We start from the raw sequence: 18873 nt of genomic DNA on the forward strand, positions 1-18873 counted from the left end.
CTAATTCAATTAGTTAAAAAATCAAAGTAATTTAAATATTCATGTAATAGATACCTCAACTCTCAACACTGAGTGTAATAAAATATTCAACATTTAAACTTAAACTACATATACTGTGTAATGACTCATTTTATACACCCATCTCACATTCATTTCAATACTTAATTTAATTTAGAAATTTATTAGTAATAATAATTAAATAATTATTTATAAATTGTCTCAAATTTTAATACAAACAATAATAAATACGAAATTAAATATATCAAAATTAATCAAAATTCACTTTATTATATAGAAAACTCAAAAGTTATAAAGTAAACTAAAGTCAGTGATACAGTGTGCAGGGATGATTGTTGAGTGAAGAGAGCAGAGGTTTAAAAAGTGAAGAGAGCAGAGGTTTAAAAAGTGGAGAGAGGGATATAGAAGAAGTGACACAAGATTATTATTTTAAATAAAGAAACTGGTTACATTTTATTCAGCAGTATTTGGTTCAAAAGAAATGTTAATTTATTAAATTCATATTATCACTGAAGTACAAAGAAGCAGAAGACAGAGACATTGGGTGAGAAAATTCCTTTTAAATTTAACAGTGATCCATTGGAAGAACATAAAACCCAGGAACATTCGATTTGGCTAACAAGTAAAAATTAATATAATTAAAATTTAACAAAATTATTTTTCAAAATTATAATATCTTTATTAAAAACAATACCTAATATTTATATTTCATTAAGCCTGCACGACCACCCTGCCCTAAAATTTAAGAACTGTATTAAAAAAATTTACCATTATTGTATCCTCCATCTTGTTTCAAAATTCAAACCTGTATGTCAATATTTATCATCATTAAAGTTCACATTTGTATCATACTGAGTTATTTATTATTTCTAGCTATAATCATTAGAATACAAATTAGGTTTAACCATTTATTTAAAGTGTATAGTAGTAGTTTATTACAACTGCAGTTTATTGTTAACTTGTCCTCATTTTATAAAACTAAGGTACCTATCTTAAAATATTATACATGTCAGTGGTTAAAACCAGTATAATTATCAAACTAATTTAAACTAAAATATAAATCAAACATTTAAAGGAAAATAATTTATTAAATTCCGTCAATTAAACTATTAACTAAACATATTATATTAATTCACCAATTAAAACTGTAAGGCATCAGCTGTAAATTATATTAGTGATCTGTTGAACTTATAAATGATAAATTTAAAATAAGTACACAATAAAAATGTGTATTCAACAAAAACTACACTAAAATAAAATATGCACCTTGTAATTGTTGTAAAATGTATTGTTTTATTGTAAACACTGAGTCAACGATCAATGTTTTCGAACTGGTTAGTAGAACAACATTGCTAACGACGCGACGGTTTGTAAGTAAGGTTTTGTGATTTGGTGCCTCACTATTGGGGCCTACTCCATACTGTGGTCGGTTTCGAGCTTCAGTGGCCTCAAGGGCCTGGCCCTAAGTTACTCATAATTAATGTAATCCAAACTAAATCTGTTTAAAGTTTAAGCATTATAGTTTCTTAATATCAGACTATATTAGACATCCGAAACGTTGTTACCATTGGGTTTGTTCTAAAGAATTACACTTCTTTTGTTAGTAAAAATAGTAAATTAATATAATATATATATATATATATATATATATATATATATATATATTCATTTATTATTTATAAATATGAATCAGTGCATTTCTACTGATGATAAGTGCATAATTACTGATTTGTCACAGTTATGAGTGCGCAACTGCAAATCAGTGCACTTCCACTGTTTGATTTAGTGAAATGATAAATCAACTGATCCAATCAGTGAATCTCCAGCAGTGGTCATACACGTGCTACTAAACTACATACGCCTACTAAACTGTGTGCAAAGCCGCAGGTAACTATAAACAGTGCTTACATAAGAGACAATGTAGTCTAACCTTTACTTTACATTTAAAGGCTGTTATGAAACCTAAATTAGTCATCTTTGAACAAAAGTAGACTACTCAGAGCTGTATATGTAAATATATTTTCTTGATCAGGAAAGAGGCAAAATCAGCTATGGAACATAAAATACCAACATCAAAGTAAATTACAATGACCATAAATTTGCACTTTTTAACATATTTTCTTGATTGTGGTATGAAGACAAACTCAACATTAGCGTCAGAAATATAATTTACTCGAACCAGAAGTACTCGTACAGGTACAAAACCTACGAAATTGTGCGTGAAGCCGCGGGAAACTGCAAGTTATGTATATAAACATAGTTTCTTTGAATACACATTGAGATTGTCTAAATAAAAAACTCATTCAAGGATTTTTAAAAGGGAATCTGTTTTGTTCTACATATGAATATTGTTTCATACTGTGGGTACAAAAAACTATTGTTATGGCAATTGGTTATATATCTTAGATTGTACATTATAATATGGCAATAGTCTAAATTAAAATTATTACTTGTTCTCCAATGTTCTCTCTTTAGCCAAGTGATACCAGAGATATGATTCCTTGCATTGAATAAAATTGCAAGTATTAAATTATTAGCAGTAGTAATAATACATTAAAGAGAATACAACGTTATTTAGTTTAAAAAGGTATTAATTTAGAATTGTTATTAACTAAGAAACACATACTCCCAAATTGGAGACTGCTTTATAGAAATAGCAAAGGTAATTAAAGTAAAGAAACAGTGTTAATCATTAAAAGACAAGGACAAGAAAGATTTGAAATATAAAAATATCTGTGTATACACTTACATGCACCATCCATAAATCACTAAAATTGTGTACTATTATACAGGACATAATATTATTTTGCCTTGTACTTCTCTTTACTTTATTAATTTACTTTTAATTCCTGTGTTATAAAAATATTGATAATTTATTTATTTCAAGTTTACTTCAGAGACTTGTTATAGATTTGCTTCAGACTTGTTAGTTTAGTTTGATACATAACTTTTTATTATGAAAATTATCAAATTATTACAGTAGAAAGAGCTTTAGAATTCTGGTTACATCTCTGCTATTGTATTGGGTGTGAATTCAATTTTAACAGTATTATTTTGTAATCACATTATGGTTTGATATTATTGCAGATGACTTGGCACTGCCAGTGAAGTATTCTGTACTATAGTACTGATACTGGCACTAACAGTGTGTATTTGCTCCTGTTATCTTTTTGATATTTTTCTCCATTAACACACTTTCTATTACTGGTTCATAATGATTGTAAGTATGTTTTGAGTGTACATAGAAATTATTATGAATCACAAAGTTTTTGTTCACGTTATTTTTAGCATTTAATTTTATTTCAACATTGAAAGTGAAATTGAATTACAAACGTCTATTAAAATCTACAAATAAATCTGTTGTTGCAATTGGTGTAATTGTTCTGTTTTTCATTTTAAAGTATAGTTTTTATTATTTTACATGGATCTGTATCAGACTCTAAGCTAAAGAGAATATTGTAATGATAAATAATTACAAATTTTGATAATACATTACTTATGTGTTCTTTGTTGATATTAGAATAGATAAACATAATTTTTTTGCAAATTAAAAATATTATTAATCTTTACAATATATTTATTTCTATTTCCAAAAATACAAAATATTAAAAATGTAATAATGAAATTCATTTATATAACACACAAACAAAAAAATAATGCAATTAATTTCCACAATTTTAGTAAAACCTTAGTTAAATAGCCATACAGTGATGTTATTGAAGATCTATAACTCTTTAGAACCGCTCATAAACAAATATCCACACACTTAAATTTCATTAGTTGACGGTTAGTGGCAGACACCCTAGTGCCTTGCTGTCTTATTAAAATACTTATCATCATTCAAGATAAAGACGTGTTAAGATCAGTGAAGGTGGTAAGCTTTTTTATTGTTGGGTTTTAAAACCCCTTATATGGCTTAGATGTATATACTGTTTACTGTTTTATAAATAAACCTTTACTTATATACATGTTATTGGAGAATCACTTGTTTAATCTAGAAATGTAAACGCATAAAAACTATTAAATCAAAGTTTTGTTAGTTAAAGGTTATATAAATATTATAACCAAAAGATTATTATTCAATTTGAATGTAAATTGATATTCCTGTTTTGACTTTGCCTATATCTGCGTTATGACATTGTCAATTAATGTAAATATATGTATGACAAATAAATACATTATTATTAATAGTATCTAACTATATTCAATTCCTCTCCACAAAAAAAGGTACAACGCATGAAAATTTACAAAATAGATAGTTGTAAATTAAATTTTGTAGCTAATGATTAGGCAATAGAAGCAAATGGTAAAGTGATTTTATAAAGTTATTAAGGAGCTTAATTACAGGGATCATAATGCACTTATGATAATACACAGATGTGATGTTTAATCTCACACATAATGGAGTATTTTAGTTCTTTAAAACTGTTAAGTGGTTTCACATTAGAAACGTTCGTCAGTGACAAAAGTGTCTCCTTCTAATTAGCTGTAAGTGTTATAATCAACTTGCTAATTTGTAACAATGACGTTTTCGGATGTTTAAGTGTGTTTCACAGTAAAGTCAGATGTAAAATCTGATTTTTACTGCATTGATCGTGAGTTGTCAGCCTTCTTAAGTAGTTGATATTTCTATTGTTGGTATATTACTTTTTGAATTCTGTAGCAGGTAATATATTTTATATGCCATACCTAAAGTTTTACTATCGATGGAGTTTTTGCTTCTTATAGAATAATTTCTGTCAGGTAAAGTTAAAATAAAAAAAAAAAACAGTAAAATAAATAATTTTTTTATTTCATTGCATGTTAAGCAATGTTTTCACTTTAGAAAGGTATTAAAAACTAAATTTTCATATGGTATTAGTTTACAACATAATATTAACAAAACATTGAAAGTTACTGTAATACATGAGTGGTCTGATTCCTGTAATTGACTGAGTTTATTTCTTAACTCTGTGGTGTTAGTTTATTATACACTTTTATCTTGTTGGTCCTCAATTAGTGTTAAAAGGAGCTCAAAGCTCTAACACCTTTCCTTCATAAAATAAATCCTGATTTACATTACTATCACCTTACTATCGTTTTGTTTATAATTTTTCAATTAAGGGGCAATATGTATGTGGAAATTGAGGATGAAGAGAAGAGATCCTGTTCGAAAGAAGAAACAGAAATCGCAGACGGAAGATCATCGCAGATGGATCCTCCACAACCAATCATTGTCAATTACAGCAAGTAACTAAATTTTAATTGAAATATCACGATATGTCTGTTTCTCATAATACAAGGTAGAAGAAGTAAGCTACACCAAATGTCATAACAGGCATCACTGAGGCTTCATGAAAGATTTCAAATCTATAGCTCATTTCATTCTCGAGATGTCCTGTGGGACAGATAGACCGACATAGTCATACAAAAAAGGAAGTTAACACATAAATGATGCACTATAGAAATCATTCTTATAGAAATAAAGTTTCATGCAAAATTTAAAGTCTACATATAAAAATCATTCATGACATATCTTGCCACATGATACATTTAGGTTTTTGTTCATTAAAATAGGTTTCATATAAGTTTTAAATAAAATTCTACACACCAAGTTATTATTAAGTTATGTATATGTTGGAATATTAAGGCTACATGAGTTAATATGTTTGAGGCTATATGAGTTTGAATCTTTCTTGGGTGTATTGAGTTTGCTTACAACTTTATTAATTCTGCTATTTTCTCGTTGCCATTGTGGTTACCCATAAGACCAGTGTAAAAATATTCGCTAATGCTCAGCCAAATTCCATGGTGTGACATGCAGCATCAACAAACTCAGCGAATCTCATATAAAAAATGAAGCTTCATGCACAATTTAAAGTCTATAGCTTAGTTTCTTTTCAAGATAATATGCAAAAAATGGACAGACATACAGAAAACAGACAGAAATTTAATTTCTCCAGCATCATGAGTGATAGGCTTAAAGCTAAGCTCAGCCAATAAAAATTCTTACAGTGCTGTATAGAGTAAAGTATTTTTCATTTTCATTTAATATTCTTTATTATTGAAGTATATTGTAATATTAATTTAGTTTTACCATAATTAGTTATAGTCTATAGATTTTAGGATATTTTGAATGTTACATGCAATTTTACTTGATAGGAGATAACTGAAATCTCAAAACAAAACCTACATTTTATGAATGGAGCTATTACATGGCCTCCACATATGACTACGGGTCCTAGTCCCAATACCAGTGACGGCCCCATTTTCACAGTTGTGCTTAAGTATAATTGCATGGTTATTTTTTACCAATAAAATTATTATAATATAATTCAAACAGAAAATATAGCGTATAATTATAAATGTTATATAAGTTCAATCATAAGTTTTTATTATAACACATAATTTTTATGAAAATGACAAATGACATATGTTTATTGTTTACATAACTCACTAGTAGACTAAAACAAAATATTTAGTTCAGTCACTTGGTCACTGCTGTTTATCTGCCATTAAACACAAGATAAATTACAATAACTCTATTGAATAATGGTTTTTATAGCTTTCTTCTGATTAAAAAGGTCAATCACATCAGAAAAGTCAATCGTCTTAGCCAACTCATTCTCAATCAACAGAGGTGCTAAATGATTTAGTCGGCTTTGGCCTGTTGTACTTCTCTGCCAGGTTTTTAAGGGGTTGGCCAATCTACTCAAAAATCTTTCAGCTGTAGACACAGCTACTGGAATTGTACAAAAAAGTCTTATTGCAGTACACAGATTTACAAAAATCGTTTGAAGATTTTTTGGTATATAGAGTTGAGAAGCTTCATTGGGTCTTTCTCTGATTGGAATACTGTACTGTGAACGGTCTTCATATGAACAATTTCTCCAGCTAAGCTGTCTGAATCTATAAACTCTGAAAAATACTTAGATACAAGATTGCTTGTTTTTACTTTAAGTACCTTATTTTCCAAGTCCATAATTGAAATAACTAGTAAAAACAGTTCACATACTTGCTCACAACTTACAATCTGGTTTTTAAATCAGCCATAATGAAATCTGATACAGAAAAAATAGCAGAAGATTTTGATGCATTGGATGCCTCTAGCTGAAGTTGTTTAGATTCAAACGTATTTTCATTGGGTTTCCTTTTATCAATAAACTTAGGTGGAATGCCTACTTACCTCTGCAACTACTTTTGCTTCATTGAATTTGGTTTCCCATGAATATCGTAGGACCTGCATCTCATTCAGTCAATCTTTAATTAGTTGTGTCTCGTCATTAAGGAGATACATTTCTTATGTTATTACATATTTTTTTTATAAATGTAAGCCAAGATCATGACCCAAAATTATGACATCAAGAGGCCTTTGAAAGATCCAAAGTACTTTTTGAGCCCTAAAATAGTATTTCTTGCTGATGGAGTTAATGTGGGTACCTTATCTTGCAGGAGCATGTCTAACACTTTGAGGATTAAAGGATAGTGCTTCACAATTGGGCACACAGCTCCCAATGAGTTTAAGAAAGGCTCTGTAAAGACCACTGTAAATGTTTTCTATTATTTCACAAAAGAAAACTCACAATTATCCAATAATTTGTGTATTTTTCACGAGGCCTTTCGACATCGAAGATGCCATCATCAGGTGTGAATTAACAATTTAAAAACAAATATCAGCTGAGTAAAACTAACAAGATTTATATGGTTAAATTAAAATAAAATAATATAAATATTAGTATATGTATAAAAGTTTGGGTCAAGAAATTTAGTTATATTTTAAAGGAATGGTGAATTTTGAATCGGTCCAAAATCATTGTTTAAAATTTTATCTTTGTGTTTTGTTATGTATAATGTTTCATATGCGTCGAGTTCTTCTTGTTTGTGGACTTCTTTTAATAATGTAAAGTTTTTAAAGGTATGGTTTGTTTCAAAAGCATGTTTGGCAATAGCAGATTTATCAGTTTGTCCATATTTATAATATCTTTCGTGTTCTTTAAATCTTTTTTTAATGGTTCTTTTTGTTTGGCCAATATAAATTTTATCACAATCTTCACAGTTAATTTTGTAAATGCCACTTTTATTTTCATCTAAAATCTTATCTTTAGGATTTCCAATTAGGTTATTTATCTTATATGGTGTGTAAAATGTTATGTTCATGTCTTGATGTTTTCTAAATACTTTTTTAATTTCTTTATAAAATGGACCATAACTCATGGATTGCCAGTTTCGTTTTTCTTTTTGTTCAAAATTTTATTAATCAAGACATGAACATAACATTTTACACACCATATTAAATTTACTTGTGAAATTGAAACTAATTCATCATTGCCATTTTTAGATGTATTAGTGAAAAGGAATAATGGCAACATAGAGTATGACATTTACAGAAAACCCACTGTGAAGATTGTGATAAAATTTAACCATCCAAACAAAAAAGAGCTGCTTTCCACACAATGATTAATAGATTACTTACAACACCTTTAAAACACGATGAATACATGAAGGAAATAAGAAACATAAAAAGTATAGCAGCTTTCAATGGATACTCAACTAAATTAATTGACAGTTTATTAAAAAAACAAAAGAAGAATTTGTTAAAAATATCGAGGACAACTTTAAAAAGTGAACAAAAAGAAAAACGAAACTGGCAATCCATGAGTTATGGTCCATTTTATAAAGAAATTAAAAAAGTATTTAGAAAACATCAAGACATGAACATAACATTTTACACACATATAAGATAAATAACCTAATTGGAAATCCTAAAGATAAGATTTTAGATGAAAATAAAAGTGGCATTTACAAAATTAACTGTGAAGATTGTGATAAAATTTATATTGGCCAAACAAAAAGAACCATTAAAAAAAGATTTAAAGAACCCGAAAGATATTATAAATATGGACAAACTGATAAATCTGCTATTGCCAAACATGCTTTTGAAACAAACCATACCTTTAAAAACTTTACATTATTAAAAGAAGTCCACAAACAAGAAGAACTCGACGCATATGAAACATTATACATAACAAAACACAAAGATAAAATTTTAAACAATGATTTTGGACCGATTCAAAATTCACCATTCCTTTAAAATATAACTAAATTTCTTGACCCAAACTTTTATACATATTACTTAATTTAACCATATAAATCTTGTTAGTTTTACTCAGCTGATATTTGTTTTTTTAAATTGTTAATTCACACCTGATGATGGCATCTTCGATGTCGAAAGGCCTCGTGAAAAATACACAAATTATTGGATAATTGTGAGTTTTCTTTTGTGAAATAATAGAAAATTTATATTCCAATAAGAAGAGCTCCTCCTCCTTCACTGTAAATGTTGTTTCAACAATTCCCAATAGCCAGGGCTGCTAAAGAATAAAAAGTAATAACTTTCAATGTTTCAAAAAAATAGCATAAAATCATACTGTTATTCAGTTTAGTGGCATTAACACCAACTCTGTTGAGAGAATGTGCTCCACAGGGAGAAAAATAGCAGACCTGAACACTACTAGTGTGACCCCGCATTTTAGACCCATTGTCATAGCCCTGAGCACTATAACAAGTTAATGGTATTTGTAGAGATTACAATGTGGACAGTATTTCATCAGTTACTGCCTCGCCTGTTTTTCTGGTAAAGTTCATAAATTCAATAAACCTTTCACAAACTTTGAATGAATTGTGCTCTGGATTTTGAAATACATAGCGAGAATTAGTACATTCTGCTCTTGAAGGGAAATGTCAGGGGTTGCATCAGCGATGATTCCATAGAAAACAGACTTCTTTTTATTGTAAAATAGTTTTCAATATTTTTTCTCCACATAGAGAAATAAACTCATTTTGAGAGTACCAAGTCAAATAGTGAGGTTGGCCTATCATAAACTTGTTCATAAGTTGATTTCTTACTTTTGCTAGACGTTCACGAGTTACCTTGTTATTTTTTCCAATCAGTTCCAATACAAAAAATTGCCCTTGTGCACATTTCCGATTTGAATATTTTCCCCTTGAAACACTAAATCTCTACTACTTAAGAATAAAGTTGTGTCCAGTATTCTTTGAAATATAGCTTTCCAATTTGATCATTTGTTGGAGGTTACTGTCTACACCATGACCTTTCAATGATGGCTGAAGAGTTTTCCATTCAAGGAAGTGTTTCCGAGGTTTTTTCATTCATAGGGAACAACTTGTAAAGTCTTTTGAAGGGTGTTATTTGAGGGGAAATCCCTTCTTTCGCCAGTTTACTTTGGTTTGATTGAAACATGCTGCACGGTAAACAATGAATAGTGCTTTTTGTTTCGCTCCACATTAACCATTTACATGGAAATTGTTTACTTGTTTTGTTATTAGCTGTTTTCATATAAAGCAATGTCTCATGAAAATGTTTTCCTGTAAGGTCGGAAGGAAACGATTTTGATCTGGTTTGAAAAGCAGAAAACCCAATGTGAGATGATGTTATTTCCTGTCTCAGTTTATCAGTGATTACTCCAGGTCAAGAACCAGAATGATAGTGTTGTTGTAATTTGGGCTCATACCATAATCATTGTTATTTTTGGTTTTCTCTGTTTAACTATTTGTTCATGTTCAGAATCCATAGTATCTTGTTTGTCTTTCTTTGAAATGGATTGATCAAAAGATGCTTGACTATCTGAGGCTGTTGTAGATTCTGATATTTGAGACTGAACGTCTTGTTCTTGTTTTCCATGACTAGAAAAAACGTTTTATAGTATGACGACCCCCAGCTACTTTTTCCAATTTTTCTTTTTGGAGTTTTCTTTTTATTGCCCCAGATTTATATTTATAGCTGGCCATGTTAATTTTGATTTGTCTTTGTGTTAATTATCTGAAACAATACAAACCAGCTATAACATTATTACTTCTAGTTTTTTAAATTACTAATTGTGGTTGTATAAGTATAAGTCTATTGCTTTACAGCAGCCTCTTTTTTAGATTTATCTTTATCCCTATATAAATCTTAGTGTTATTATTAGTAAAGAGTATTGCTCTTAACATTTCTTGATTCTTGATTCTGATTGATAAAAGAATACGTTTCATATAGATAACAGCCATCATTCATGAAGCACAAGCACCGTAAAAAATTAATAGGAAACTTAGTTAAGATATCACTATTAAATTAGTAGGAAGCCAATAAAAATTCACTTTTATTCTCGATTGCATAAGACAAATTACGGCATTCAATCCGTGTCTAACGAAGTTGACAGGTGGTCTTACTACAAGTGGTCGTGGTAGTACAGAAAGACGGCGATGCATCTATTTTTAGAACAAGGAAGATAACTGACAATACAACTGTAGTGGCTATCTGGTCTGAGTGGCTTACTGCAGCGGGAGGGGATGGCACTGTGCGGCGCGGCGTGTCGGCAACAGTCTCAATATTGCGCCTTGCTTCTATACCCACGACGCACACAGACACGTACCGCTAAAAACAGTTTTTTACTTACTAAAACCAATATATGTTAATATTAGGGTTGTTTTAAGCTTTAAATAATTACAGTAGAATAGAATTTAGGATAGTTTAATCTTAAAGGTATTTTTATTTGAAAGAGCCTATATTTTGTAATTTGAATTTAATTATATGTTTTAATAAACATTTTTGAGGTAAACCCAGCTCCACCCTTGTGGGGACCATGAGCTATTATAGGAAGTATTGCCAATTAGAATAATTCATAAAAAGGCCAAAATTTGTATTTTGTCTGAGAATTAACTCTTTGTCCAGCTTTACTGAGAAATTAGATTGATACTAATTTATCAGTTCATTTAATTGTCAAGAAAGAAATAAAAATGTAGTAATACTTACTTACTTTACTACAAAGAAAAAGTAAGTTTAGGGTAGTAAATGGAACATTACACAACAAACAAGATAGTTTTTGTGATAAACCTTCTTTTGATATATTCTTAAAAGGTTAAAGGTATTCTTCTTCTTTATGTTTCTGGTGAAGATATAAATTAGTGTAATTATTAATTCAGTTTTCATGTAAAAATTATTTTTTCCTAAAATGTTTTCTAATGGGACTTTCTATAAAACTGCAGAGTATAAAGTTTATTCGGAAGGTATGCTTAATTCCGTTTTGAGACTCTCATGATGAACTTAGTAGTGTACTGACATATTTACATTTCTACTAAGAAGTCAGTTTTTTTTATTTGGTTGATAAAACAGAGTTGTTGACAAAAGAAAAAGATCAACTTTCAGAACATTGTTTTAAAGCTTGTAATTATGACAATTCCCTTTTTATTTTAGTGTTGGTGCCAACTACAAGTGCAGTCTATTTATTGCTTTAAGTAAATAAGAAAACTCTTTGCTGTAAAAAAGTTCTGAGAGATACAGTTTGGAAGTGTCTCTATGTACACTGACTTTTAAGTTAATGTAAAAAGTAATACATTAATTTTAACTACTATAGATTGCAGAATTTAGATATTCTAAAGATCATATATTTACATGGCTGCAATCCAAGTTTTAATGTGGAATCCAACCGTTTCATTAACCTAATGGTAGCTTAGCTATTTCAGTATATTGTGAGGTGAACAGGATTACGTTTATGAAGTCAGATTTTTACTGAAATCGTCCACACTGGGGCTGTTTTCTTGATACATTCTGTAGTATGTAGTCTAACATCATTTTTCAATAAAAAATACCAAAACATAATATTTTGTAAAGCAATAATTTTGTTCTTGTCAAAACCAACTAACAATTTAATGGTGAATTATCATTAATATCAAGATCGTTATTAAAAAGAAGGTCTCATGCAGAATTGTACAAAGTGATTTTTATCAAATTGCAAAAAACACTAAAAGAGGACAGTACCTAGATTTTTTGAGAGTGAGTAAGTGTTTCTGTTGGGAAAATTATTGCTTTATTAATAATATAGAAAAATTACTGCTTTATTAATAATAATTGAAAAAATATTTTCAGAACTCGTAAAAGATCTCTGTATAAAGCTGGACAGTGCAATGTCCGCAAGAAGCATGCTCCCAAGTATGAGTGGTTGTTGCACATGCAGGATATCTTCACCTCACTTGTGGAGTCAAGATGGCGGTGGACATTACTGGTGTTCTCATTGAGTTTCCTCATAACTTGGTTCTTATTTGGAGTGCTTTGGTGGATTGTTGCCCATGAGCATGGAGATCTGATTGGCTATGATATGTATGATTCTAACAGGTAATGTTGAAAATTGTGTTCTTATTTTTAAAAGAGGCATAGTGCCTTGAAAAGGGAACACATTAAGTATCACTAGCCTGCATTTTCAGGTAATCATTAATTAATTTGAACTAATAAAAATTACTGTATAAAAAATCCATGTAGGCTTAAAATTTACAAACTTAATTATTTATTAATCTGATATTGTCAGCATCTTAAAATAGATGGAGAAAAATAGGATGGGAACATGATAGGAAGTTTATTGGCACTCAGAGGCAGATATACAAATAGGTTTAGGGGCACAGTGATAAAACAATGAAAACACAAAATAGCATTTTCACAATAAAATGTTAAATAAAATCAACTGTATTTTTTTAAAGTACTATTTTGAGAGGAAAGTAAAAACATCTTTCAAAGTATTAATTATATATCATTATATATATATATATATATATATATATATATATATGTATGTATATTATATTTATTATATGTATATATAAAGCTTTAATATATATATATATATATATATATATATATATATATATATATATTATTGCTTTTTTTAAGAATCAAAGTTTTATAAATCCTAGAACAGTTGCGAAATAAATTAAACTAAAATTAAATTAAAGTTGTTAATCTGCCCTCTTATCTGAATTATTATGTTCATTTAAAAAGCCATGTTTATTTAGACAGGGTTATGATAATACCATGTTCACTCATAGAATAATATGTTTTTGAAACACTCCAATATTAACTTACATTAAAACATAAAACCAAAATTTAATACTTTTATTTTTTTGTGAGGCCTTTCGATAGCGAGGCTATCTTCTTCAGACACATCACAAAAGTCTTATACTCTTAATATTAAGTATACTTAAATTTATAAATATTAAATGGGAAGTTTTTATCCATGGGATACATGCTGTACTTTGCCTATAAGTTCTGTTGACTTTGCAGAGCTAAACATAAAAAAAATAAATACAACAAAATCATGTAAAATTCAAATCCTGCTTTCTGAGAAAATGTTACCAGGTAATCATGATAACAGTTCTACTGCTTCGATATTTTACTTTGGAGCCAAAAACCAACCCCATTAATGGATTGTTTCAACACAACCAACACTGCATAAAAGTACTCAAAAATGGACACTTCTATACAATTTCAGTATCAGTTACACAGATAAACCAAATCAAGGGTATGACACTTCAGTTAAAAACCTTTTTTGGACAATAGTCCAACCATCATATCTCATAAAACACTGCCATATTCACAGTCTCACATACTTTATCATGATGTTTTATTTAACAGTGTCTTTTGAATCAATACTAACAAATTGAGTGACAAATTTTAGTGTGCACATTGTTAGAAAACAACAAATTTGAACTTGCATGAATGTTGTATTCATGGGATTTCATGAAAAGCTTAGATAGTCATTAGATAGTCTTTTTATAAATTATATGACATTTTAATCAAAATTAAAAATTTGCACCTTGTATACATAGTAAGTCTAGTCTCAGAGAATTACTGGTTTATATTAATATGATTAAAATGTCTATTGTAAATAGACAAGACAATGTTAAACATTATACTAGCATGCATTACTTTTAGTTAAATTCTTACCTTTTATGAGATTTAGCAAATTCAGCAGTTCAGTTTGGTGACTTTGGTTTCACACAATTTTACACTTATATATAACATAACCTATAGTTTTATACCCGACTATTCTATACAGGCAAGTTAAAATATTAAAATTAGTGAAACACAATTTTGTGAAACTACAGGCATTGATAAATGATTTCACCACAAAGTTGAAGGTTTCTTTTTGCTTATTAAAAGTTTAATTATTATTAAGTTGTTTTTCTTTTGCTGTTGAAGGTTTGAAATGTGTAATTTTTGTCATCTAAAAACTTATTGTAATCACAGAACAGAGCTCAGCCAATTGAATGGGATTATTTATGGTTATAGGAGGGGAGGCTCATGAGTTAGCTGACAGGGATGTTCCATAGAAAATTTCAAGATATCATTTATCCAGACAGTACTATAGCATGAGTGTCTGCAGCACCCTTCGATGAACTGTAAAGTGATGTTATAAAAATTCAAAACTGTTATTTTACGACTAACAAAATTACTTTTCTTACATTGAACATTAAATCATAAAGCAATGAGTAAGAATGAAGGAATTTAATAATATGATTCTGCTTCTTCATGGGTGTTGCTAAGCATATGTACTAATTATAATATTACAATGTGCTCCCAGTCAAGTGCATTTTGAAATGCACTTCTCATGTCCTTGTAGGATGGGCACAAATTTTTATATCAATTACATACTAGAATATGAGATTTGAAATCTTATCAATCAGTCTATAAGTTACTTGAGAATGAAAGTATGAAACTCATGTCTTATCACCAATACTTCCGTACCCTCCCCACGTTGCTACCTACTTCTATACAATTTTATCTGGAAACATTTTTACACTGAAAAGCTTACAACTGTATAAAAACATAAAGTAAAATGTAAAAAAAAGAAAGATTTTGTGAAATAACTTTTACTCTGTCCAAAAGTAATTTAAACTGAATTATTTAAAGTAACAATATTACAAAATTGTATTGATTATTTAGGGAACCTTGCGTGACAATGATGAATGATTTCGTATCCTGTTTCCTGTTCTCCCTGGAGACTCAATACTCAACAGGTTACGGATCTCGCTCCCCGACCACTGAGTGCCCTGAAGCTATTATTTTGCTGATTATCCAGAGTATTTTTGGTGTCTTGATCCAGTCTACAATGGCTGGCATTGTATTTGCAAAACTGTCTCGTCCCAAAGCTAGAAGCCAACACATTATATTCAGGTCAGTTAATTGTTTTATGTTGAGTAGTTTTGTACCTATGAATTTATTTGGGATCACTGTTTAAAACAATGTTTTGAGACTAACTGGTAGCAGCTTTCTTGATTCCAGTTGAATAATTAAGTGAAAATACAGTAATGAAAATCTTGAAATTCCAATACACTTTAAAGATCAGCCTTCCTGAGTAATCTAGCACGATCAACTAATTTGTTCTTTTCTAAACTACTTTACTTAAATTGTAAGGATTTCGTATGGGCTTATCACATAAAATATAGCTTACTAAGAGAAGTGAAAGCAATAACAGTTTTGAAGTTCTTCAAAACATGTTTATTGGTAATCTTTCTACTCAAAACTGTTTGTTTGGATTTACATTGTAAAATGTTTGGATAAACCCAGTGGTTAAAACTTCAAATTTTACCTAAATGTGATGTAAAACAGATTTACAACTTTTACAGCAAAAAAGCAGTGATCTGTCTGCGAGATGGATACATGAGTCTTCTTTTCCGAGTAGGAGACTTTCCGTAAGTCTCACATAGTTGGCGCCACTGTGCGAGCCTGGATGCTGCAGCACCGCATTACACCTGAGGGAGAGGTGCTGCCTCACTATCAGCACAGTATGCAGCTCAATGTCGACTCTGGGGGGTAACTGTCATTTGTCTTGTAAAAGTATCACATTTTAAAACTTATTATTGTAAAAGAAGGTATTTTAAAATTTACAATTTATTCTAATATTTCATAGGGTTTTAATTAAATTATAAGTAAAAATAGTTTGTTTCCAACACATTAAAACAATAAGAAAATCAGTAAAACTGCAGGTTTAACAATTATTTCAGTGTAATTGTAAACTTTTAAATTAGATATTACAACAACAAACCTGTTGTGAGGATATATTTTGTATGATAAGAAATTGTAGGAAACTTTTATTTAAAGTTAAGTGAAATCAAGAAGCAAAATGTATGAGTATTATATGTCTGTTTCATATCAAACTAAAATATTTTAGAGAATTTCAAATAAAGGCCAGTTAAATTAAAAGGAGGAAGTCAAAAAATTCAATTATTATCTCTGACAAGATATTTTGTCTTTTTTGATATGATATAATAAGTATTTCATGTTATTAAAAAAACCCAAAAAACTAAAACAACATTAAGTAAACAACTGTCCATGGCACATTTTTCTATTTTTTATTTTATCTTATCAATTTTATGTTAAAAACACAAATTGATTTAGGTCTGATGCATTCCTGATATGGCCTTCCACAATCCTACATAAAATTGACCACAGCAGTCCTCTCTACAACATTTCCGCTATGGACCTACTTGGAACTAACTTTCAAATTGTGGTGGTCCTTAATGGTACAGTGGAGGCGACGGGCCAGACTACTGAGGCGAGAACATCGTATCTGGCTTCACAGATACTGTGGGGCCATCGTTTCAAACAGCTCATCAAATACTACAGAAAGCGGAGGTATGACTTCGCTGTCGACTACAGTAGATTCGATGAGACATTCAAGGTGGATACACCACTTTGTAGTGCCAGGGAATTGAACCAGTGGAACATTCCTCGATCTACAATAACTCCTGAGCCCTCCTTGCCTGTTACTTCAAAAGCGGAAATGTTTGATGATTCTGCCTATAAAACTTTGTGATCCATCATTGTATTAATATTTTATTTGTTATGAATTGTATCTAGTATTCCTTGTAATTGAGGTACAAAAGATGAAGGTAATTCTCAGATTAACTCGTTGATATCTAATTAATCTTATTCTTAGTTTTAGTCTTACACAAACTAGGATCTTTCCAACAAACCATCGATTTGAACTATTCTACTCTTGACTGTATATATGGGCAGAGGAAGGCTAGGACATCAAGACATGTCCCAACGTCAGTGATGTGTTCTTTTAGTTTTTAAATCATCCAAATCTTATGTTATAAGTCATGTAAATCCAATTTCAGGGACTCCATAGATGATAAGAAATCCATGTGCTCTGAATACCCTAGTAGTCAGTGTACACAATCAGTCTGTTAACAAATGAAATCTTTATTGGGTTACTCCCTTGTGAAGTGTAAAAGAATTGAACAAGTGACATATTTTTGTTTGCAATAAATTCTGAGTCCTTATTAGATTTTATTTCTCAAATGCTGCTGTGCAACTACTCAATTCACTGGAATATAGAGAATAATTAAACAAGTATCAATCTATACAAGTTTACAGTATTTCAGGATTTTTATGAAAACTTAATTAGATCACTTTTTGAGCTTGTGCATGAAATGATGTAAGCTATTTAATATATTCATAACATTCTTTTCGCCAACGCTTTTTAAACTAAATCCAAATTGAGGAGGTAAAGAGTCACTGTAGTATGTTGAATCCAGATTCCAGGAGTCAAGTATGTGAACTTGTCAGGTTTTAGACATTGCACTAAGCTTTGGTGAAGTGAAGTTGAACTCAACATTCACAATCACCTTAAAATGCTAAAGTTGGTTTCAGTAAATTTCTGAAAAATTGTAAACTCTCAGGCCTTAGACTAAGATTCAGATTTTCTTGTTCTACACAGTTCTACATTTTTTCATTGTTTCTGTCTATTTAGTTATTTTTCTTTACTGTGTTTGACAATGAATCTATATTTTTCTGTGTAACAGTGACTTTTAGTTAAAACAAAATCCCTCCACTCATAACCTAAACATGTACAATACTGCAAACACGACATTGATCTATAAATTAAACTCATTGGGAAAGTTAAGTTGTAACAAATCCATTGAAAATAAATGTTTCTATAATGCAGTTTTATATATGTTTATTTCAGTTTTATTCTCATTCCTTGCATATCGCATTGCTTTGTTGTTAACTTCTTGAGAAAGCAATTATGTAATTCGTTT

At 29.7% G+C, this 18873-nt stretch overlaps 1 protein-coding gene across 1 annotated transcript; it reads left to right on the forward strand.

The window, feature by feature from the left end:
• The first annotated feature begins 3119 nt into the window (after positions 1 to 3119).
• Positions 3120 to 18784, forward strand: LOC124363382 (ATP-sensitive inward rectifier potassium channel 12-like). The gene is given in 7 exon segments (XM_046818636.1): positions 3120 to 3238; positions 5122 to 5247; positions 12923 to 13168; positions 15770 to 16000; positions 16453 to 16513; positions 16515 to 16639; positions 17225 to 18784. Coding segments are annotated over 6 exon segments (1200 nt in total). The 5' UTR covers positions 3120 to 3238; positions 5122 to 5128; the 3' UTR covers positions 17643 to 18784.
• The last annotated feature ends 89 nt before the right edge of the window (positions 18785 to 18873 follow it).

The sequence above is a fragment of the Homalodisca vitripennis genome, chromosome 1, assembly GCF_021130785.1.
Source record: "Homalodisca vitripennis isolate AUS2020 chromosome 1, UT_GWSS_2.1, whole genome shotgun sequence".
Lineage (NCBI taxonomy): Eukaryota > Metazoa > Arthropoda > Insecta > Hemiptera > Cicadellidae > Homalodisca > Homalodisca vitripennis.